Source organism: Saccoglossus kowalevskii, chromosome 11 (assembly GCF_978046115.1).
Source record: "Saccoglossus kowalevskii chromosome 11, keSacKowa6.1, whole genome shotgun sequence".
NCBI lineage: Eukaryota > Metazoa > Hemichordata > Enteropneusta > Harrimaniidae > Saccoglossus > Saccoglossus kowalevskii.
In genome coordinates this window covers 25,617,634-25,642,547 of record NC_140651.1, presented here as the reverse complement: position 1 = coordinate 25,642,547, position 24,914 = coordinate 25,617,634, and the positions used below count along the sequence as shown (strand labels likewise).

At 35.1% G+C, this 24,914-nt stretch overlaps 1 protein-coding gene across 2 annotated transcripts in view; it reads right to left on the bottom strand.

Moving 5' to 3' along the window:
• The window catches only part of LOC100377649 (NEDD4-binding protein 1-like), a 53,452-nt gene that overhangs the window by 4,042 nt on the left and 24,496 nt on the right, over positions 1 to 24,914 (bottom strand). The window contains exons 2-7 of one of the 2 annotated variants that reach the window (XM_085505066.1): positions 18,247 to 18,486; positions 5,630 to 6,477; positions 4,951 to 5,090; positions 2,558 to 2,792; positions 282 to 995; positions 30 to 150 (exon numbers count right to left, since the gene is read on the bottom strand). In XM_085505066.1, coding sequence (XP_085361192.1) covers positions 30 to 150; positions 282 to 995; positions 2,558 to 2,792; positions 4,951 to 5,090; positions 5,630 to 6,477; positions 18,247 to 18,486 — 2,298 coding nt within the window. Of the gene's footprint in view, positions 1 to 29; positions 151 to 281; positions 996 to 2,557; positions 2,793 to 4,950; positions 5,091 to 5,629; positions 6,478 to 8,388; positions 8,479 to 18,246; positions 18,487 to 24,914 lie in introns of those variants that run through there. The other variant, XM_085505067.1, reaches the window with a different exon arrangement.

Genomic DNA, 24,914 nt, shown 5'->3' with positions numbered 1-24,914 from the left:
TAGTAATGTTAATAAAAAAAATTTCTCACCTGCCCATATACATCAGGATGCTGATAACTTTGTTGCCGCGATAACGGAGCATGTTGGTGATACTCTTCTTTAGAGTAACCACGACTACCATAACCATAGTTACCATTATGCATGTAATCACTGTTTGAGTATAACAAATTAAGCGTAAACAAAACAAGTCCTACTATTCAGAAACGGAAATTTTGAGTGACTGAAATTTGTCTCTTTAGAAATTATAGCAGTTTGCGGTATAATACAACTCTAATTCTTACCTGTGATCGCGAAGTTTCATTTGCCTGAATTTATTCATAAGAACTTCATCTTGTCTGTCCATATATCGATGAGGATGTGGCTCTCTGACATATCCTTGTGCTAAATCAACTGTATGTGGCAGTTGCTGTGAATGATACTCTTGCGGTCTAACATAGCCTACTAAGGGAACTGTGTGCGGCTGCTGCGACTGACGATACTGCATGGGTCCTCGTATATAACCACCTTGCGGTTGGTGATAGTTAGCAACTCCCCGACTGAATTCAGAGTACGGTTCATAGTGTTCAACAGGCTTTCGCACATAGCCTTCAGATTCTGGTCTCAGCTCATTTGAGACAGTGCCGCTCACAGGCCGCTTTGGTACGTTTATTTCTTTATACATTTGTGCATATTTCTTCTCTGGTATATTATTTGAGTTCTGAGGGCTGACAACTTTTTTCTGCTCTCCCGGTGCAGACAAAATTCTTCCCGCTGATTCATGGGTACCTCTCGCTCTGAGTTCTCTCCTGGTCTTGGCTTGTTCCTGCAGCCGATCGCTCATACTTTTTTGGTTGTGCGGCCGCTCTGCATGGTAGTATTTGCATTTATTCCCATACGTGCATTTTCTTCCATATGGACAAGGGGCTGGAAGTGACTCCGGCATAGTTGGAGTTTTTCGCAGGAAATTGTCCAAACTTGGACCATGTCTTCCCAGAGGGTCATCTGGGGGCATAAACCTAGAAACAAAATGATAATAAAATAAAATTGTAAAACTTAAACTGATGTCATAGAATTGGTCAATGGCATTAACGGTTTGATAATTTTTCCAGCTCAGAATTCGGTACAAAATTTTAGCAAATAAACATATTTTCAGGTCTTGAAATAAATCTGTTAATTTCACAGAATTCTCTGTGGAAATATTTACAGTTTCTTTACTCTTGGAACTAGCGAAAATCTATCGTTTGTGAAATGAAACCTTTAAAAAAGATATGTTGCAAAACTTGAAAATGAAAATTTCACAAAAAGGCTTCACCATTCCACAAATTTTAAACTAAAATCATGATGTTATAGTGGAAAGTAATAACAAAAAAATGATAACATCTAGTAATATTTAAGTGGGAAAGCGTAGAACCAAGAGCAATGCAAATATTCAACTCGTCAAGCAAGAAGGAAATGAACCTCTATTCCTACTTTGCTGTAATAGTTTCTCTCTCAAATCTCAGAAATATAGAACCACAGAAAAAAAGTATTGCTGCTCAAACATAACAAGAAACTATGGTTTGCAATAAACATAACAAAGAGCCAAATTTACCCAGGCAGATTACTTGGTTTCAAACCTGTCTCCATTACAATTGTTTCTTTGATCACAAAAAGGCAGCATACGCTATTACTTCCTTATATATGTGTAAACGTCAAAATGGCATTGTGCCAACAAGGAAGTAATTCAAAAAGTATTACACAATATACTAAAACCATTGCTGAAGACTTCATGATTGTGGTGTACGTCTACTACCAAAATTCTACAATTGAGTTGTACTCCAAAATTAAAAAAAAAATTCACAAAATAATGCTTTCCTGTTCTTGTTGCTAAATATGGATTCAATTGACAGAATTTGTTACTGTAAATGAATTTGTTTTCATTATTTTCGTTAAAAGGATGAGTCAGTGAAAATTAAATCCAGTGAATTCATATTTTACATTCAACTCATCAAAAATCAGTGAAAATAAATTTTATACAGAACAGTCAAAATGTCTTTTTAGTGAAAATTAGTTCTAGCAAAAATAAAATATTTTACAGTACAAGTTGGTGTAATTGGTTCCACCATCTGAATCTGAATAAATCAAAAATCTTTAGAAGTTAAAATTAAAATTACATAGATATGCAAGCTGTTATCTTAAGCTAAGGGTATTAAATCTATTTACACTGGACAAAAGTACGACACACAAAGTGACCATTGTTTTTTGTGCAAAGGTATCAATCAAACCATTCTAGGGTCATAATTCCACCATCGAAACAGTAATAAATCGCAACGACATAGTAGGTTGACCATATAAGGAACTATTGTGCACCTTATAGGTATTAAAACGTTTTCTTACAGGAGAGAGGTTAGACATGATCCCAATGCCTCGATATTAGCACCCTGCAACTCTATGATCACTGTGCTGCTGCAGCCAGTGCAAGTTTTTGACACTTATTTCTGACACCTCTGATAACAAGTTGTATCAGGTGCAAAGTGGAGTCAACTTCCACACAGGAGAGAGGATATTTTTGTGGAGGGGTAAAAATTAATCTACTTACGTATCATCTACAAATGTGTACATTAATAATCTCTCCTCGATCATTTTTTTCCACTCAGGGTTTTCACTCTGTAGATCTCGAAAGTTATCGTTGGAAACAATGATTGCATCCAACTCCATTGCTGATTTCAAGACATAGCGATCATCGTAGCATACAACACGTCGTCCGTTTATCCGCCGTGATGGGGTCCAAACTAATATATGGTCCTTCTCAAGTTGAGTAAGTATCTCCTGTCCTGAAAAGAGTGATCAATAAAATTTTAACATTGAGTGACACTTTCACGATTTCTGTCATGCTTCCGGTGAACTGGTATGCCGTTCTTGATGCAGACTGAACAGCTTTGGAGAGTTTAGTCTTCTGGCTTACAATTGTTGTACAAATAAAGTTGGAAGGTCAAAACAAAACATTTAGAAATCTGGATTTATAAAGGAAGTGTTAGGACAAGCAATGTTTAGTATTATCGCATATTTTTTGAAATTAAATAACAGACCACATTAAAGTTATTTGACTTCTCGTTGGAAAAAATAAGGGGAATCGTCTGTGAGATGTTGAGAACGTGAATATAAAGACGGTGAAAAATGAAAGAGTAGAACCTGGGACATGAGTATTTGAAGAAATTAAGTTCTGAAACGTATCATGAGCTGTATTAGAAATGCACACACCACAAATATCCAAATAATGGATTACAGAAACTTCAGATAAATTGAATTCTGTATCCATATCACAAATCATCACAAACATAACTTATGATAAGGAATCCCAGTCTTGTCACAAACATAAGGGGTCCCAGTCTTGTCACAAACATAAGGGGTCCCAGTCTTGTCACAAACATAAGGGGTCCCAGTCTTGTCACAAACATAAGGGGTCCCAGTCTTGTCACAAACATAAGGGGTCCCAGTCTTGTCAGAAACATAAGGAGTCCCAGTCTTGTCACAAACATAAAGGGTCCAAGTCTTGTCACAAACACAAGGGGTCCCAGTCTTGTCACAAACACAAGGGGTCCCAGTCTTGTTACAAACATAAGGGGTCCCAGTCTTGTCACAAACATAAGGGGTCCCAGTCTTGTCACAAACATAAGGGGTCCCAGTCTTGTCACAAACATAAGGGGTCCCAGTCTTGTCACAAACATAAGGGGTCCCAGTCTTGTCACAAACATAAGGGGTCCCAGTCTTGTCACAAACATAAGGGGTCCCAGTCTTGTCACAAACATAAGGGGTCCCAGTCTTGTCAGAAACATAAGGAGTCCCAGTCTTGTCACAAACATAAAGGGTCCAAGTCTTGTCACAAACACAAGGGGTCCCAGTCTTGTCACAAACACAAGGGGTCCCAGTCTTGTCACAAACATAAGGGGTCCCAGTCTTGTCACAAACATAAGGGGTCCCAGTCTTGTCACAAACATAAGGGGTCCCAGTCTTGTCACAAACATAAGGGGTCCCAGTCTTGTCACAAACATAAGGGGTCCAAGTCTTGTCACAAACACAAGGGGTCCCAGTCTTGCCACAAACACAAGGGGTCCCAGTCTTGTCACAAACATAGGGGGCCCAGTCTTGTCACAAACATAAGGGAATCCCATATTTTTCACAAAATATCCTTCTCTAATATTAAAATGCACTATCAAGTGTCTTTCACGGAAGTTAACTGATTTGCACCAGTGAACAATTTATTGGTAAATCAGAAACATAATGCCAATGAACAATCCTGTCCTTTGTAGTATTCAACTCATACCTGGATGCCACAAATTTGTCCACCAAAATTTTGAAGCAATATTTAACAATTCTTTATGTATTTTTCTATGATTTCTATAACCAAATAGATAGGTATTAATTACAATTTATTAAATAAATTCAGAAAAATTGGTTTATTCAAAGGTTGATTACCTGTCCTACACCCTGAACTGCCTTGATTGGTTTCTTTTTTTTAGAAAAATTAAAATCATAAATAATTCTTCACTGAAAACATCCCACTAAAAAAAAAAAAACATGCAGCCCTGGACGACCTGTAGTTTCTATTTGACCCAACCAGCGTAGCCTTAACTACATAATAGACCTCTTAAAATACAAGGAAGTTGAATGTTTTATGAGAGTAACAGTTGTCATGCCTACATTAAGATGGTGTAATTTGTTAGGGAACAGGTAGGGGACCTTTTCTGAAAACCCCCTCCCCCCAATGTTAATACACGTTATTTCAACTTTTGCCCAATTTTCAATGACAATGTTAATTCAAAATCAAACAATCATAACTTGCAAGTACTCATTTGGGTTGGTTCAAAAATTTGCTGTCAATATTTTCATAAACAGACAAAAATGAAAACTTGTGTTAAATACTCATCGTCAGATTCAGGAGTGTCATTGTAAATAAATACAAAACAAACAACAACAGCTACATGTACTAACCTGTGATTGGTGTCTCTGGTTTGGATGCTTCTTTCCTCCACTGCGGGACAAATACTTTGATGCAAGTGTGTCCTCGTTTTAAAAACCAGTCCACAACAATGGCAATTCCTTGACATGAGAATACTTCTTTGTTACCATGACTACCAAGATAATAAACATTGAATATGTATTACTATTGATATAACACTGTTTATACCGGAGTAGTAAACAAAAAATAACAATTGGGAAAATTCGTCCTGAGGGTGACGGTATAAAAATTAGAATAAATCATGTCGTAACAGGAACCCCTTTGTTTTTATATATTCCTGAATTCCATTCAAATTCAACACAGACAAGGCATTCATGAAACAATTACCCAACCTTCCTAAAGAATTTACAATTGCCCACTCTAACTGCCCTTCCTTCCATAGACATTTAAACCTGATTAATCTTTCTTATCATGGCCACTTCCATCGTGAGTACCTCTATCATGGCCACTTCTATGAGAATCATTTCTATCATTGTCACTGCTATCCCAGTCACAGTGTTAGAAATTGACTTCATGTATGTTGATGTATTAACACACAGCTATAAAATTTTCACAAGTTCTCAAACTTGTGAAAATTTGAAATATAACTGACCTCATAGCTATAAAATTTCACAAGTTCTCAAACTTGTGAAAATTTGAAATATAACTCACCTCATAGCCACATTGCTTCCATCTATAACAATAGCTCTGAGATTGGAGCTCTCATCCAGCTGTGGATCAATAATAACAGCATCATCAAGAGTTTCAAAGCCGACCGTCGGAGACCCACCATGTGGGATAAATTTATCATCATTATCTATTTTGGCCATTTTGACCAATGCACCAAGTAGGTCATTCTTATCAGCCTCGGGGCCCAGTTGATCAAGCACGGTCAATACTTGTTGCTCAGTATATCCTAGCTTTGTAGCAAAATCCACATTGGCACTGTAATGATCTGATTTCTTCAAACTACTTACAGGAGAGCCGTCAGGATCGGTGGTAACATTCGCGTCTAATTGAAACTGATACCAAGTCTGATCAGAGCAAGTCCGAGAAACTGCTATTTTTGCTTCCCCGTCTGGTAATTTCTGAAGTCTGCTATTGTCTGAAAATCCGCCGTCTGGTTCGTCCTCAGGATCTGTATTGTAATCAGAGTCCTTAGATGTACTGCCAGGGCTTCTACAGTCCTCACTTGAAAGTCTTTGAGCAACGTCTATGATATAAGGTGTATGACTGAACGACTGTGACGAATCACAATAATCTTCTCCCCTTGGATTAGAGAGTTCAGTGTTTTCAATTCCATTTTGTGCATCGTTTATTTCTTTTTCCATAAGAGAGCATGCGGTCATAACATTAATATCAGTGCCTCTCACGGTCGCAGTAAAGTCACCAGAAAATGATATGGCAGCGCGAGATTCATGCTCAATGTAATCTACCCGTTTGCGTAATATAGCGTCAAGTTCTGGGGGATATTTCTCCGTCCGCTTATACTGCGGATCACACAGTGACAGGATATATTCCTAAAATTAAACAAAACAGAATGCATAAGTAAACTGCAAAATATTGAAAAAAGGACAGTTTATGATACAAGTCAAATGATACTAGGCATGACTCAGTGATTTATCCCATGTCAAAAATTACCTAAATTTGATACATTTTAATGCCATATATAACACACATGTTTACTATCTACAAAGAAGAGTGGTGCAGTGATCAGTTGAATCATTTCATATAAAATGGTGAACATCTTTTTTGTTTATTTATTTGTCACGACATAAAGATAGCCGCTAGTGACTAAGATTTATTTTGATTGTTGTACCTGTATCAGCCTTTCATCTAGAAGATTTACTGAAATTGTACATAATGATATTCTCATGACTGACTTTTTGGAAATCATTGGTAAAAAAATGGCTTTCCATGTTATTTTTTGGAATTAAAAGACCATTACCCGGTAAGTCAAGATAGTCAAAATGGCCGCCACTGAGACGTCAGTTTACGTTGGAATTAAAGCAGCTATCAAAATAATAAATATAAAGTAAACACAGCAAAGAATATTATGATCTACACAAATACAATTAAATGTTTCAAGAGCCACGTAGCTATACTATAGTGTATTCACATTTGCCAGCCGACATCAGAGACTCTGATATTAAACCTTAACACACATTCAGGACTTATTTTCAATTTCAGTCAAGGCCTCGATCCTCTTGAAAAAAAAACAATTAAAATGCCAGTTTGTATACATGTCTAAATTTAAAGGGTTGATTCATATGAGGGTTGTCTTATTGTTTTGCGGAGAATCCTGAATGAAAGAAAAAAATCTATAAATGAAAAAAACATCACAAACGTCACCCTGAAAATGGCCTAGCACAAATTAACTGAAAAAAAAAAATCTTCTCTCCCTGCAGTATTAATTAATAGTCAACAGCACTACATACCTCACAGCAAGACATGTTTATGAGTTTGAAAACAGTTCAGAATGTAGGCCATTTGGTGAAAGTGTCTAGTACACATAAATGTTTATGCGGAGTCAGCGACATTTTATATCAAATTCCACACATTGCATTTCTCAGATGTAAATAAATATGACGTAAGGCCAATAGAAAAAAAAGGCTGCTAGCCATGGGAAGGAAAGCTGTTAGACAAATTCCTGTTGGATTATACATACAATGCCTAATTGTTGAATGGTAAAGTCCACCGGAAAAACAAATAAACAGGCTTTTCTACAATATATTTACTGTTTTCAAGGCATCTGGGTGCCATTTTAGCCTAGTTTACATCTGACATAATTTCTAAATAAAACCCAGTTATTTACATTTGAATAGCATGTTGAATTACACATGTCTGGTTAGCTAACCTGATTTGGAAAATGATTCAAAGATTGTGAGTAATACTGGCCCAAAACATGCGTGGTTTGATCTTTTAACCCTTCTTTTACCTCCATTATCAACTTTTGTCACCTTCCACAAGAGAAAATAGTTCCATTAAAAATTTGTATAAAATCTGTTACAACAGAATTTAAAAAAATTATGAGCAATGTCATATTGAATTTTGAGAAAATTAGAGAATAATTGTAAACATTACTATATCATTGAACTAAGATTTGAAGAAAAAAACAATAAATTTGCGGTAAGACAATTACTACTCATAGAAATACTATGCAATCAAATATTTAGTGGGAAAAATGAGTTGAAAAATACAAATGAATGAATGAATGAATGAATGAATGATTGAATGAATGTAAAATATTAATATGATATAGGTGGGTATAATTAAAAAATAAAAAAATAGTCTGAAGATTATTTATGGGGAACGTTATCTTAATCAAATAAATAACTTTTCTGATCATGATATCAATGTTAATATAAAAATACAGGGTGAAGCCACAAACTTATATTTGGAGCATGCCTTAAAAAACAAAAAGCACTCACTTTGAAACTATTGGAGTTGTATTTTGGAATGAGTTCATGCATCCTGGCCAGTTTATTTTAAAATAAAATCATCTTCTCCAAGACAGAGCATTTATAAAGAAAAGAGGCTCGCTGGGCAGAGATATTTTTAGTGTACATATAATGACGTCAATACCATTGAAGGTCATGCCATTCAGGGACACTTATAGGGGATTTCCCTTTCCATATATGGGCAGGCAGCCATATTTGCATGTTGTGTGGAAGTATCAACCTTAGCGACGACAGTATTATGAGCAGTTGTACACATAACAACCACTTTCAAAAGAAAAAGGGTTCAAAAGAGATCAAATTTGTTTTAATTAAGAAATATTCCATTTTATAGAGACAGTAATTAACAGAACAGGCCTGTTTAATGTGGGAGTTGCATCCCCCGGCTGTACACTGTCATGTTCAGTCACGCCTTTGTGCGGTATTAAAAGGCTGATTCATTCCAAACAGACAATTTTTTTTGGGTGGTGCTGATAACTCTACAGTGACTGATTGGATAATTCCATTTATAGGTTACTCCAGGTTGTGTGCACAATGTAAATAGCATGCAATAAAGTGTTCTTTCCAGACTGTGAGGCTGGTCACCTTGTGATTCATAGTGTAAGCACCTGCCACATAAGTATACATACAGAAACATAGTGACAAGCCGGGTATGCACGCAAAACATAAAATGACAGTGTGCTTTTTTACACTTTTATAACAGTGGGAATTCCTCTTCATGGGGAAAAAAAGTATGGTAGATTATTTCTAATAGATTAGAAAATAATTTTTTAATAAAACTATGTTAAATATTGAACAAGTCGGTCAAAGTTCACCAAACTAAAATATATATAAGTTATATTTTTATTTGAGTTAAGCAGATTTAGAATATATATTTTTTACTATTCTTGATCAAAGGAAAAATCAGCGAAATATGATTCTTTTTTTTTTGCCACACATTTTGCATCAGTCAAAAAGATAACAATTGTTTTTCTTATTTTTAAATTGCCATTGAATTATTTTCTAAAATTCTAATAAAATAAAAAGGGGAAAAAATATGTGATGAGCACAGAAACATAAATCATATAAGTAATCTGTCAAAACATATAAGTGATCAGTTTTTGAGAATTCAAACCCAATACTCTCATCAGCTACTGATAGTCACAAAGCGACACAGGAACTTAGTGAACAAGATTAGAAAAATGCATGAGCAATAGACCTTGGTGGTGAACTGAAATAGGGGGTTGCATGGAATTAAAATGTCAACAGAAAATGAAAGATATCCTATACAATGAATGATTGTACCAGCAGTATGTCATTCCATACAGTCAACAACACATTGATGATCTAGGTCAATAGGAACAGCTAGACAATTTAACTTACAGTAAACATCACATACATACAAGTCGGTTTAATAATATGAATACTTCAATTAATATAATATGAGACAAGTCTGAAACAGCTAGACAATTTAAACTTTAAGTGTAGCATTTTGGCTCTGTTAGAATGCCCTTTTTTCTAATATAAGCAAAATAGATAAAAAATCAACAATAAAAATTAATCTCAAGCAAAAATAAAGTATTTTACAGTACCCACTGATGTTTGTAATGACGACCTTTGACCCTTTTTGTTTTTACTTCGACTGTTGACCTAGGGTCATGGGTTCACTTATGTATTTTTCAAGATAAAAAAATCAAAAATAGTGAATTATTTACCGTTATTTCAAAGTCCTGAAATTCCTTACATCTGTGAATTGATCCACACACCCATACCCAATATGCAAATGAAGGTACCTAAAGCTTGGCTTTATATATTTCACCCCTTCTCCTCTCTTTTTTTTTTCTGGTTCCAGCTTAAAATTTTATATTACAGGGTAACCTAACTCTGCAAAGTTTCCAACGTAATTTTTATCATGTGATGTAGATTGCAATGATCCCAAAATACACATTGGGTCTTTCTTTATCTTAACTCCCACACATAACTCTCATGTGATTCCCCGTCACCAGTTTATCAACACTGGGTCAAAGTTCATAGAAGTAGCATTCAGAATGTACAGGAATGTGAACAATCGTTTTTTTGTCAAACTCTAGGTTTTTCGGTCAGAGAAGACTTAATAGAAAGTCCCCCCTTGTAATTATATTCACATAAACACGAGGCAGGCACATTTAGGGCATACTACTAGTATCTAAAAACCTCTCCGTACAACATGGTGGGTTTCTTTACAAAAGTCATCTTTACACACTTCAACTCAGCTGATGTTGAATCACTACTAGATTGTTAATCATTTCGTCTATTTGAGTTTTCAAGCCTACTGTACAAGTCATTTACTGAACATGAATTCAAATTCTCTTATTAAATTAGTTTCGAGAATGTTGGTGGGTTTAGAGCAGACAGGCACAAGTTTTCACGTGAGAACAAGTCTATAGCCATGTACATGCATTAGCACAGAGCAAATTACTGACACTGCTGTATTTTTACAGATAAGTACATACCCCTGTCATTTTATTGTATTATTATCTACAGTTTCAAAAACTCACAAAGAAAGTTTTTTTTTTGTACCCCTATGTATTAACTCTGTAATCGTATAAAGCAATATCATGTTTACTTACATAACTTATGTTTACAAAAAAATTGTTTTCCACATATGACCTAGGTATAGTAATATTAAAGCAGACTATTCACAAAATGTTGAATACTGTAGAATACTTTATTTTCGCTTGGAACTTATTTTCGCTATTTTCGCTGAAGGAATGATTCAGTGAAAATAAAATCCAGCGAATATACTTTTTTTCCTATCTTTCACATTAAAATCAGTGAAAATAAATTCCATACAAAACGCCCAAAAAGCCTTTTCAGCGAAAATTAATTCCAGCGAAAATAAAGTATTCTACAGTAATTTCATCTAACTGTAATGACAGTATTGATCCTAATTACTTGACCTTAATCAGGTTATTTGTGTTCACAAGCCCATTGTACAAAATACATGTACTGTATTCCATCTATTACTAGTAAATGCACAAAATATTTACAATAATGGGTTTTCACTGATCCATCAATGTATGCAACAAGTCATTATGAGAAGCATGTGCTAGTAGAGATAATACACTGCATAGAAGGAAAGAAATCATAAAAACGTAAATTTGACACCAGAAATGATAGAACAAACAGATAATGCACAGCACAATGATTTAATTAAATTGTGGCCAAAGAAAAATTAATTTATGACATTTGCACATGACATTAAAATAAACATTGTACATATGATCAGGCATAATAATCTGTGTTTACTCATTTAGCGTGACAATGCACATGTGAATCACTAGTACTTGATGACACAAGGTAGAACCCACTATAATTTTTGAGAAAGTTGGTCATAGATCTCATGACAATGTTTATTGGTTTATTATGTAATATCATGGAGCTATTGTCCTATGACACAATGAAATAGCATTCTTTTGTACGTTACAGTTATGTTTTTCTGAGAAACTTCAAAAAATCGCTATTTTCAGAATAATTTCATAGAACACAATGTTAAAGAAAAATTATTGTGCCTATTTTTTGATACTTTTTAAAACCTAGATTTTCAAAATAATTCAGAACAAAAAGTAGCTCATCCTTAAAGTGCCTGTGCAATGCCCACCCACACGCTTCCCATTTTAGATCCGTGCCCCACCGAAATGGGCAATTATTGATTTTTTTGCTGGAAATGATTACTCGTATCCAAGTAAATTTGAGATATTTCCCGTGCTGTAGCCACGCCCACCTATCCTGAAACGATCGACTGTTTCCGGATTTCCGACTCTTGCCGAAAGTGCGCCACCAAATGCTAAAATATGAGAGGAAGCAATACCCCTGGGCCGTACTTTTATATCACTGTCATTCAACATACTTTTAAACGATACACATTTTTTGATCGGCGTTTTTTTGTGTTTTTTTCTATTTCATTTTATTTTTGAGACAAACATTTATGATGATTAGACATTGTGTTGTGGGCGGTCAGTAATGCGTATAGTCATAGTGTAAGTATTTACACGTTTCCAATCGTTCCGAAGGTGCGAAATCGGTGGACGAAAGCTGTGAAAATAACGAGAAAAGGTTGGGGTTGACTTTCTCCTTACAGCGTCATATGTAGTGTCCACTTCACCTCAGATTCTTTTTTTTTAAAAACTGTCCTTGTCCATGACAAAACAACTAGGTTTTAACGAGAAACGCCGACAACTTAAACCTGGCGCAATACAAAACGTTTTCGAAAAAATAGATTCCGGACCAACCCATGATCACTGAGGCAGATTTCAGAAGGGAGAGAGGCGTCGAGTAAGTGTTACAAATGATTTTATTTTATTTTTTTGCGATCCTGATTATCGCTTTATAGAGATCACTCGTGTTATGTAAAAGGTAGCAGTAATTTTGATGAATGTCGAATTCACACCTTTGTTGCTTTTACTTGCAGCTTGATCTGCGTAATAATTTATGGAATAAAAATCTGGGCTTGGGCTGTCAATGTATTTTTTTAATATGTCATAATTATGAAAATCACGCTAAATCCACTCTGAATTTGTCTACATGTGAGTCGCTCTCAATTATTTTTGTTATCCAATTAACTGCCGCCATTCACGCACTTGTCCCCGTCATGACTAGATGCGTTCACCCATTACAACAAATTTATTTCCACACGGCAGTCATTTATTTAGTAACTGTGTTTCGTCATTTTTTTTTAATTATTTCTCTATTTTATTGATCACTATAATTTAATGTTTAGAATGTCAAAATATGTTCTCTTTTTATTTTAATTTTGAATGTGTTTTTTTACTCAGACGATCGATGAAATAAAACAGTGTAGTGACGTGCCTAGTAACCTGCTAAATAACAAGACGATTCAGGCGTCAAATTTGATTTTATCCAGTGCCGGAGTCCAGCAACAGTGTACAAACATGTGTCGGTGACTGTGACAACCACGGTGACTAGCTACACCAGACCGGACATATTTCGCATCTGACTCAACCCCATGCAACAAACTTGATACTATGTGTTCATTATGGGTCATTCTTCCTCGACGAACAAGCACATAAGTGAAAATTTAGTCAAAGACGAGAAAACAGCACAAGAAATTTGCCTTATTTTCATGTATCGGCAATGCAAGCTGCCCAGCAACTTCCCCATCTGACGTCACAGGGGGAATTTCTGTATGCAAATGAGAAGCTATTAAGGAGCCCTGTTTTAAAATACACAAAAATAAAGTTGCCGTACACTGAGTTTAAAAAGGCACTTTTTCACTTAAAAAAATAATTTATGCTTAGAAACATAAAAATTAATAATATTTATGTATCAATGGATAATTTTAAGTGTGAAAATAGCAACCATTTCACAGGCACTTTAGCAATGATTTTTCCAGCCTAGGACACCAACCTACAATTTGAGCATACAGTAATATCTCTGCCATAGGAACCTATGGTAAAAGCGTTACAATACTGCCAAATGGCAACTACTAATAATTTTTTTTTTATATCCCCCAAAAAAAACCCAACTTTTTTTAAGCCAAATTCTTGTACTGCCTTTGTGTACAATTTATTGCAAAATGAATAAATTTTAGGTAATTTCATTTATGAGTTTGCTTTCATCGTTAAATAATTTATCTTCCTTAGCTTTTCAAGTTATTAAACCTGTGCATTATCCACATTGATGTTATTTGGTTTCAGAAAAAAAATGTATCCAACTGACGTATTTTTTTATGAGTTGAATAGGTGCTATAAATTATTGTAAATGTCAGGAGTTTTAAAACAGTATTTATGGTTTTATTAAAATCGCTGATGTAGTAAACCAAGCAGTAAACAACATGATATCCCAGGGTTCCTAGTAATATATCAAGAGATGACATCATGCAATTTCTCCCAAATTTAACTGAGTACACTGATTATATTACATTACATCATTTAATATGCTTATTAAACAAGAAATGTGAAATTCCCAATCATTATCTCAAATATCGGATTCTGCAACAATACCATAACGTTCCATGCATTTAATGGTGTGGATTAAGTGGATAAAGAGCCTTGTTCTGCTAGACACGATTTACGAAAATGCAGGGGCTCTGTTAAAACATTGTAAACAGATTTTAATTTATGCGAGAGACAGTTTTTTGCGAATTTTGAAAGTCAATGAAACTGTGACATGACGTGCAATCAAACAGACTTTCGCGAAATTCATTCTCACAAATTTTATTACCGGTAAATCAAATCGCAAAAAATTACACTTTACCAGCACACAATGGTGCATTATTTGAGTACTAGAAAATGATCAAATCAGTTGTTTTTTTTGTCACAGAAAATCAATACTAATTCATATTTGCACTCTTTTAAATATTGTATCACCTGTAACTATCGATCTTTATTCTCTGATTTTTATTTTTTGAGAAAACATTTTGGTTCTGATCACGTAAATATTTCAATGAAATGATAACTACACCTTGCATGTTTTAGGAAGTTAGCCATGTGTTGTGTTTCACTGCCTACTAAATTGTGTAAATAATATTTAAAATATATGGTTATTATGTGGTTATATTTAAACAAAGAAATGTACAAAATCTCAGCTATTATTGCTGAAAAAAAATATTAAGTATTAAGTAAATATTACAAGTTTTTTTTTTTCATACATACAACACAGGTACTATACACATGTACCTCTTTTGTCATGCAAAATATAACGGTAGCCATTATTCAGTGTTAAATGGTTCATTAAGACATTTTCAATGTTAAAGCAAGCTGCAGCTGCTGAATTTCTTAGAACCTTGAGAGTTGTTTCCAGGAACCAGTAAAAAGCCAATAGATCCAGGGTATGCAATCACCAGTACATGTGACTGACGGTGAGAACACAACAGAAGTCAAACGACCTTGTGCCGCCTTTAGTGTGCACAAGGGGGGAGAACTATTGGGGTCAAATTATGCTTTTAAAATCACAAGATTTAAATGAACACTAACACAAAGTCTATAAAATATTTTGATCAGTCTAATTAATTTGTTGAATTAATCAAAGTCACTTTTGTGCCACAGACTCAATGGGAAGGCCAATTCCACTGGCCGAGATTCATTCACTAACGAATGCGACTTTGGGGGAACCTTGGTTAAGGACCGCAGGTGCTTGTGTTCGACCGAGCCTGGTTGACGCCAGGATAGCGCATTAAAATTGCCATTTGACAGAGAGATGGCCACACAGCCCTGTCATGTAGTCCCAAAACATGAATATGACTTCTGTGGCAAATGCACTATGTGTCAGCACTAGCACTTGCAATTTGTACATACAAAAAAAGTCAGGAGAGACAACAGTGACATTCAATGTCTAGAACTGTCGCCTGGCACAAAAATATTTAAAAAAAAAAAAAAAAAAGTCACTTTTTGTCATCATAATATTTTCTATATTTATTTTTAAATTTTGAATTGAGATCCTTAACACATGAAAAGTTATGCCTATCTGATTCAAAATTAACAAAGCAATTGAAGAAAAATAAACAATGTGCTAAGTATAAAAATAACACCAACACCCACCACCCCCGCCCGCCCACCCACACACACACACACACACAGGTTTGCATGCAGGTCATGAGAAATTAATTAAAAGTTGTATTGTTATTCAAAGCTTAGTTTTTCCCCTTTAATAAATACTAAAATTTACACTACATAATTATTTGTCTGAACAAAATAATTGTTCTGTCACCATAAAGTAGTAGTGAGTAAAAAGGGACATGTTATTGTTCAATTCAAAATAAGGTGCCCTACCAGGCTACAAAAAGGGGGTTTCCCAGGTTTGCACTAAGCCTTTGTCTACAGTAACATAATGCGGATGTCCTTGTGGGATGAAAGAGAAATAATGAAACTTGGATAGAACACAAGCGGTTGTCCATCGGTATCAACTTCCATATAAGTTAATAGAAAGTCCGATGATTCCCGAATGATTCAATTCATGGAATAGCTTAAAAGCAGGTTTTCAGAATTTTCAGCATTTTAATCAGTGCAGCCATAACCAGGAACATCAAATTTCAGAAATCATTTCAAATTCCGAGTATGTGCACAAGAAATAAAAAGTGAGGTTTGCAAAATAAAATGTTTTCACTGTAAACCCAAACTGGCATGAGTAAGTCAATCCAGGAAAACAAATTTTGAAAATATTGGAAAAACTAGTTTGCTTTTTTCAAGAAAGGCGACCCAAAAAAATTTTTTTTTTTTTATCAGAACTACTGTAAGTGTCAGATTGGTAAATTAACACACTTCAGTACAAAAAGATTTATATTTTATGAAAAACAACACAAAAAAATGTTTATATTAAAAATATGCATTTCCTTTAATAATTGTGACATTTTCCAAAGAAAGTACTTCAAACCTGTAGAGTAACATCAAGCAACTAGTGAATCATGATCTTTCTAAATTTGATTATAACTAAGTCTATTTTTGGAATTGTTATTCTATTCTAAGTCACGTTTACTTGTGCTACAGTACCATACACAATAAATGTATATAATTATGGTATTGTTAGCAATTGAATAATGCTGACAAAACCAGTTTTTGATGCAAGGCAACGTTTAAATATATACTTAGAAGTGTATCTTGTATTATTTTTTACCATTTTTTCACTCTTACCGAGCTAGTATTTATATTACGTATGCAAGAGTAACGGACCATTTTTAAAAAAAAATAAAAGCAAAGAACAAAATTGATATGTTCAATACATCTTTGAGGTATAAGATTTAATATAACGTTGTTTTCGCACAGAGCTCCTTATAGCACGGGCTAAGATGTCAAAAATGTAAACCTGTGCTAAGAAAAAATGCATAAACGCTTAGCATGAGGTAAGAAATGCTAGATACAGGTTAAATCTGATCTGTTTTTAAGACTCAGCCCAGATCCCTAGCACAGGCTAACAAAGTGTGAGTGAACGCTTAAGCTCGGGCTAAGCGTACAAAACGCCATCCATTTGGAAGATTCATTATTATATTTATAACTATTAATTTCAGTATGCCATTTCCGACATGACAACCAATGCAAGCACATCTAGGAACAATGTTCTCAAGAAAAAAATTTAGAACTGAAGATGAAAATATGTAATTTTTTACTTTCAGAATTTTATTTAGTATTGTTGTATAACCCTGGAAATAACATGTATACAGGGTACCGGGTAATCATAGTTAAAAGGACTGACAATTTGTATATTTTTAACAAGTTTGGGTGTTCCTTAGTTGCTCTAACTGTTGTTTCTTCCCCCATGTGAAATCAATTGAGTCTAGTAGATATGCAAACGTACGAGATTAGCTTAAATCGTAGCCTATACTCCATGTAGCCTGACCACAACTAATATTTGGCTAATTTAGTATAAACCAACATCAACACATACTCTAACTCAAAATGAGAGTTTTTGCAGTTAAGCAGTTCATGTTTTACGCACTCGATTTTTGTAAAAAAAAAAAAAAATAGCATTATTTTATTAGCATACGACGTGGGATTTTACTCAACGTATTACTAGCATTCTACGGCATATACTACGTATACAGGCGATTTCTAATAATTCTTGGAAATACGACATAAAATAAGCCTTTCGCTGTTTCATAAGCATAGGTATGAAAGTGCTAAATCATCGCCATAAACAGCGCGCGAATCGATGCGAAATGTCGCTGAACCCGGAAACGATTTTAAAAAATTAAAACTTGTCAGTTCCGCCACTAAAAACACACATAGCACGGCGATTGAATCCGTATATGAAATTCGACGATTATTTTAACGTCCATATGGCGTCACCGTTATGAGTCGATACAGATTGTACATTGTATAAATCAGTAGGATTTCAGTGTTTGTGGTTTGTAGTGCTCACCTTGGCTTTCGATGTTTGTTCATATTGACCAGTGACTTGGATCCACTGTTTGCCTCCGCCGTCAGCAACAAGATTGGCAAGCACCACACAAACGTCGAATAACGTTTGAACCCGGTCTTTAGCCTTCTCTAGAACACTCTGGTGACTTTGAGGAATCACGAATTCAGTCTTAGTCTCCATTATAACGTCTTTTTTTATCGAAAATCCGGCCGCATAGCTGCACGCAGTCTGCAGCATATCCTGCTCGAGTAAAAATAAAAACTAACTGAATTGGACGAGGTCATTAAATGATAGGTGGCGCCCTATCTAAACAAGTATTTGCATCCTTGATTCGTATTATTCCTGTGTTCGGACCCTGAAACACGCTAAAAAAAGAAGTGACAAATCATATCCTTTATAATTCTTTAAACTATTATTGAAATCTTGTCATTCTGTTGTAACCTTTCAGTGGTACAATAATTCCAAATCTGATTAACATCTGATGTAGGATAGGCTTCAAATATGTTTTATTATTTTTTTAAGGTAGAAGCCTACTCATAAATTAAAATACCCAGACTTTATTAATTTTGCAATAAACTGTACTCCAAGGCAATACAGGGATATTGGCCCCAAAAAAATTGGGGGTCACCAGCCTTTTTCCGGGAAAATGATGGTTGTATTTTAGTGGAAAGTCGCCATTTTGACACTGTTATAACACTTTTACCATAGGTTCCTATGGCAGAGATTATGCAGTGTCTCAAAATCTAGTCTGGTGATATAGGCTGAAACAATCATATATTGTTAATGAGGAGTACTTGTTGTTGTTATGAATTATTTAAAAAAATCTGGGCTTTAAATCTGGGTGTCAAAAAATGCATTTTTTCTTTAACATTGGGTTTTATGGAATTGTTCTAAAAATAGCAATTTTCAAAGAAATTTTTAGGACACGTTTCTCTAAAAGCTTAACTGTAACACACAAAATAATGTTATTTCAATTTATCATGGGACATTAGCTTCATGATTGTACATAATAAACTAATGAACATTGTCATGCGATTTATGACCAATTTAGTGTCAAAAATTATGACTAGGCTTCTACCTTAATTTCCATGTTTATTTTATTATTTTTGTTCATTTATGACTATTTTAACTTGTCGGCATTACGCTTGTTATATATCGCATCTCGATCGCAATATATGAACAACCGAATAACTGCAAACAAAATAGCCACAAATAAACGAAAGGTATCAAAACAAATCAAAAATTAAAAAAACAATAATGATAGTTGGAGCCTATTCCTACATCGGATTTCACACAGAATGAATAAATATCATTATTTTACGCCATTTTTCACCCAGATCCAGATAAATCCAGATTAAAAATATATGGTCACCGAACTACTCTTCGGACAAAATGGCGATTTAGGGTTCCTATGGCGAGAATATGCAGTTATAAGATGTGTAATTATGGTAGTCCCGAAATTCTGACGAATACTATATAAAAAAAAACATGATTGCTATTATTTAATTAATAGGTCGTACGCCCATGTTGTGCTGCAGCATAAATATGTTCGTTTTGGGTTATTTTTTGTGTTGTTTTAGAGTGAATCTAAATTCGGCCATATGTTAGCTCTTCACTAATATCAAGTCCGAGCTTGAAATATGTTTTTAAGTGTAACAAAATAATGTCAAAAAGTGCGCATGTTTGTGTTTATTCAAATATTATTTCAAATCTGTTTACATTGCTTCATTTCTGAAACTTTTTTACATTTTTCCACAAAATACCTATTGCTTTAACCTTTAACCTTCTCCAAAGCAAACTTCTGTAATTCATAAAAATTTTCATTTGGGTTTTTATGCTGAGCAGGGTCAGGAAAAATGGTTTCAGTGAGCTGAAAGTATCAAAATATGCAATTTGTTCAAAAAATCTAAAAAATCAATATTGATGTCGTACTATGGGAATATCGAGTCAGGCACGAACTATACCAAGTCAGGTACAAACTAACACAATACAGGTAACAATATAAGTAACGCGAGTCATGTACGAGCTAACCCAAGTCAACCCGATACTTCAAACACATTTGTATTCCCAGACTACCCAAAAATCATTTGAGTCCATACATAATATATGCATTAAATGCTTTGGTCTTGCTAGTATGTAACTATTAGTTTTTTAATTAATTTACATAATATTTACTTATTTGTTTGTTTGTTTGTTTGTCTGTCTGTCTGTTTGTTTGTTTATTTATTTATTTAATCATTTATTGTTGAGAGAGAGAAAATTTCATTCACGGTGATCACTTTCCATATCTTTGAGAGATATTAACGTGACGTAACGCTGCAAATTATTGCAATATCTTCAATCGCACTTTTATTTTTTCACTATAATGTGTATTTTATCAGAATTTGTCGCACCATGCGACCTTGAAAGTTCCAAGTATCATATACTAGGAAACGCGATTCCAGAAGATATTGTTCACTTCCGTTTAAGTGGGACATCTGGCTGACTAACTAACCCCTGTGGCCTTGAACACAACCTTGACATAATGACTATTCTATTCTATTCTATTCTAATCTATTCTATTCTATTCTATTCAATAATTTGCGATTAATTATTTTGTGCGAGAATATAACAACTGTTACTGTTTGCATGGCTTGTTTACCTGTATGATTGTTGTTTTCGCTTGACGGCGCTGTTACGTCATAATTACACGCTCCCTAGTAGGATTTTTAAACGGTACGATGACGTACATTAACTGGGCGTAGTACGAGCCGGGCATTTGTCTATTGAGGTCACTGACCGACACTTTTTACAACAGGAAATAAAAAGTGATTGTCGGACGTCACGTGTTGTTGTGTGTTGCCTTCGATAAGTACGCAAAACATTGTCATGACGTCACATGGGTGTTTATATTCATGCGTGATTGAACTAGCATGTACGGCGTTGGAATGCGAAGTATCTGATGACGCACCATGGTCCAATACCGTCTCAATCACTCAATTAGGTTTACTATTAAAAACTCGGGGCGATGGCAGAATTAGAAAAAAACAATTGCACAAGAAAAAATCTGCTCGCATAAATCTTTAAGAAAAATTATTCCACATAGTGGAGGAAATTATAGCAAATTCGTTTTAGAAAAAACAAACAATTAGCACTAACCTGAGTAAAACGAAAACAAAAATGCACAATGTTTTTGTCATGGACCCACCCAGAGTTCCAATGACTAGTCCCTTATTAAAGCGTAAGATGCACAATTACGGTATCTCTTCGTTTGGAAAACGATGCACTTTATATAGTCATCTATATCCCATCACATTCAAGCCCGGGACTTTCTGTTACTAGTAAATATATCGCATGTAATCTGAAATATTGACGAACGGATAATATATTTTATTCCTCAAGTAGAAGTCAGTCATGGTCGTTTGCTAAATATTGATATCGGCCTCTCCCAGCGTACCTCTTGATTCTGACGTCATTTTGTATGCTACCGGCCTTATAATGTTGTAGACGACAAAAAGATGGATGACACTTTTGAATGAGTTCCTCCACTGGGGGCTAATCGAATTTAAAGGTTTGTGTGTTGCTTGCTACCCCGTTGTTCTCATTCGGGATAATAAAACATTAACGGCTAATTTTACTATCAAGATATATCATCCCTATTATTTTGCCGAAGCCGTTGAAAGTACGCATTTATTTATTTATTTATTTATTTATTTATTATTTATTTATTTATTTATTTATTTATTTATTTATTTATTTATTTATTTATTTATTGTTTGTTTGTTTGTTTGTTGTTTGTTTGTTTGTTTTTTATTCTTTTTTTGTTTGTTTTTTGTTTATTTATTTATTCATTATGTTTGTTTGTTTGTCTATTCATTGATAGTACGTTTCATAACGATTGTAACGGACGTACTAAATTTGAGATGAAACTGAAGACTCAGCGCAGATAATCAAGTCTGTATTCGTCGTGTAGCACTAGGTGAATTTTAATTACATACTGTATAAGAAGTTCCACTATATCACTACTAATAGGGCACTGATGGAATCATAAAAACGCCAAAAAAGGCATTCCCAATATTCCTATAGGCGTGTTTCGCTATTGTTGTGTATATTACGCTGGACACTCGACATGGGCGAGGACGCGCCTACGTGCATATCTGCGCATAGTGCAGCTTTTTCGGAAACAAAGATTCGGCATTTGTTTTCAATTTCCCGAAATGGAGAAGCAGTCATCATGTGTGAACACGCTAGTCACATATCTCGAAATAGCTCATCGCGTTTTATAAGAGTGTTTTGCAGGGGAAATAGTTGAGGGTTCCCAAGGTAACAGTAATGGTGTCCTTACATGGACTATAAGTCTAATGTTCATGCGTTGGGGAGGGGTGATAGTCATTTAAAATTTCAGACACTGACATTTTCTTGATGTTTTTTTTTTAAAAGTCAAGGTCGTTACACCACGTCCCGTTCGACATCAATTGTATATTTCAGGGGGCGTCGCCCCTCCAAAATCGAGCTGAAACCCTTTCAGTGGATCAGCAAAATTTGCCTCTCAAAATGCAGGAAATAGCTTTTCAGTGGGTCGTGAATTCAACTACTAGTATTTAAGGGGGAGAATGCTCCCGGACCTCCTAGAAAGGTTGCGCCTACGGTGAGTTGGTGAGCCGCCACCTCTGTATTAACACGAAAATCGCGTCGTGTGGCAAATGTGGGCGTTTCTTGAGGTCTGTGGCGCTGCGCGACAACTGGGCCGTGTACGGCAGGACGACTGCGGGCGTTGAACGATGACTGCATGTGGCGCAACACGATAACGGTGGGCGTGGCACGACAGCTGTGGTCAAGCACGACCGGCGACTGTGGTGGCGTTGCACGACGACGTGACACTGTACGTGACGATAGTGGCACTGCACGATAGCTGTCGGTAGTTACAGCACAGGCCATCTATCAGTGATGTGGTTATAGGCGAACAACAGATATTGTTTGCACAGACCTCGCACAGCGCATCGCATCGCAGACACGTAGACGGCACCGCGACATAAACCGGAGTGTCGTACAACATGAACTAAACACCTTGCAGCACCGCATACAGAACTAATCCAGTCTATTAGACATTTTAATTCAATCAAGCCTAGTCACGAAACACGTTTTTAAACTCCTCAGTATATCACCACTAATGAGGACTTGAAAACAGGTCTGCCTTCATTCAATTACATCGCGTCGTTGCTTCGTCAAGTACTACACTCATGACAACAACATTCTCTGGTTGCACCTGATTTAAGAAACGCAATTAACCGTGAAAACCATGGGATGTATTCACTTTAAAATGTTTGACGCAATAATCAATCCAGTCATTTTGTTTTCTGATAAATATACCGCATTAAGCATGACCCCGTCTAAAGGTAATCCGGGTACTTTCCGGAGGTACAGATTCACTGTCAATGTGATCTGTGGGTTCAATATAACGGTGTGATTGAAGCTTAAAAAGCAATTTGAAATAATTATTGCTGTTATAAGATAACAATACCCCCTAGAAATCCCAGGATGTGTGACCTTTGGGGGTGTTCATTACATATTCAAAATACCATAGATCCGCAGGAAAGGCATTTATTGTTAATTGAATGGAAATGTAACTGGAACATAACAGCCAAAAGTATCCAAAAGTTAAGTCGGTTGGATGTATGCTGAATAGATATACTCGAATCATTAGGTATTATTAGATTGATTTTAATGACTCGTGCCAGTAACATGATGCAAATTAGATACTGGTAATGTATGTGAAATAAAGTCGAAAGCGATCTCACATGAACGAGGTGTATTTTTCACTCTAATAGTATAATTATATAAAATTTCTTATCGAAAAAATCGGGAAAGGTTTTCCTTTCCAGCGAATCAATTATTACAAATATATAAAGAAGGAGACGTTGGTAAATAATTTACGAAGATCATCATATGGTTAAAAGCATAGAAAAACTATCTAAGACTTGCCTACGTTTGCCGACAATTTGTGAGACCTACTGTAAAACACATTGAAATAGCTGCATGCAATTTTAGCGAACTTGCCTTAATACATGAATTAACAAAATCTTAATTTAGCTAAAATGCAAATAATCTCACTGTGAGAATATACTTTATTCTAAATTAGCGACATCTTGAATTAGCGAAATTACAGGTTAGCCAAATTAGCTAAAATGACATGCTAGCTAAAAAGACGTGTTTTACAGTATGTTTAACATCTGTGAATAAAAAACAGCAGATTTTGCTGCGAAACAAAGAGTAATATATATAATAGAACATCTATTAAAGGTGAAGTGGCTATAGTAATGGTGTATAATATTATAATGTTTAGTTTATTCATTTTACGAATAAGGACAAGAATGTTACGAACCAGGTTTAACCAATAATACAAAGCAGTTATTTTGAAGTATTGTTGAATTTACAAGTAATGTATGCATATACTAACACACAGACACATGCTACATGACTATAAATTTAAAAAGAACATACCGCCAAAACAGGACAAACAAAGGTCATAGCGTCGTCGTGGCGACAAACATCGCGTGGGATTCGACAAATGTGAAAGTATTTCGGGGACATTTCCATGCTTAATAATGTGCTGTCCACATTTGATGATAGGCAATTTCAACGAAGTTCAATTTTGCGGTAGACGTTCGGCGCGCGTCTTTCACGCAACT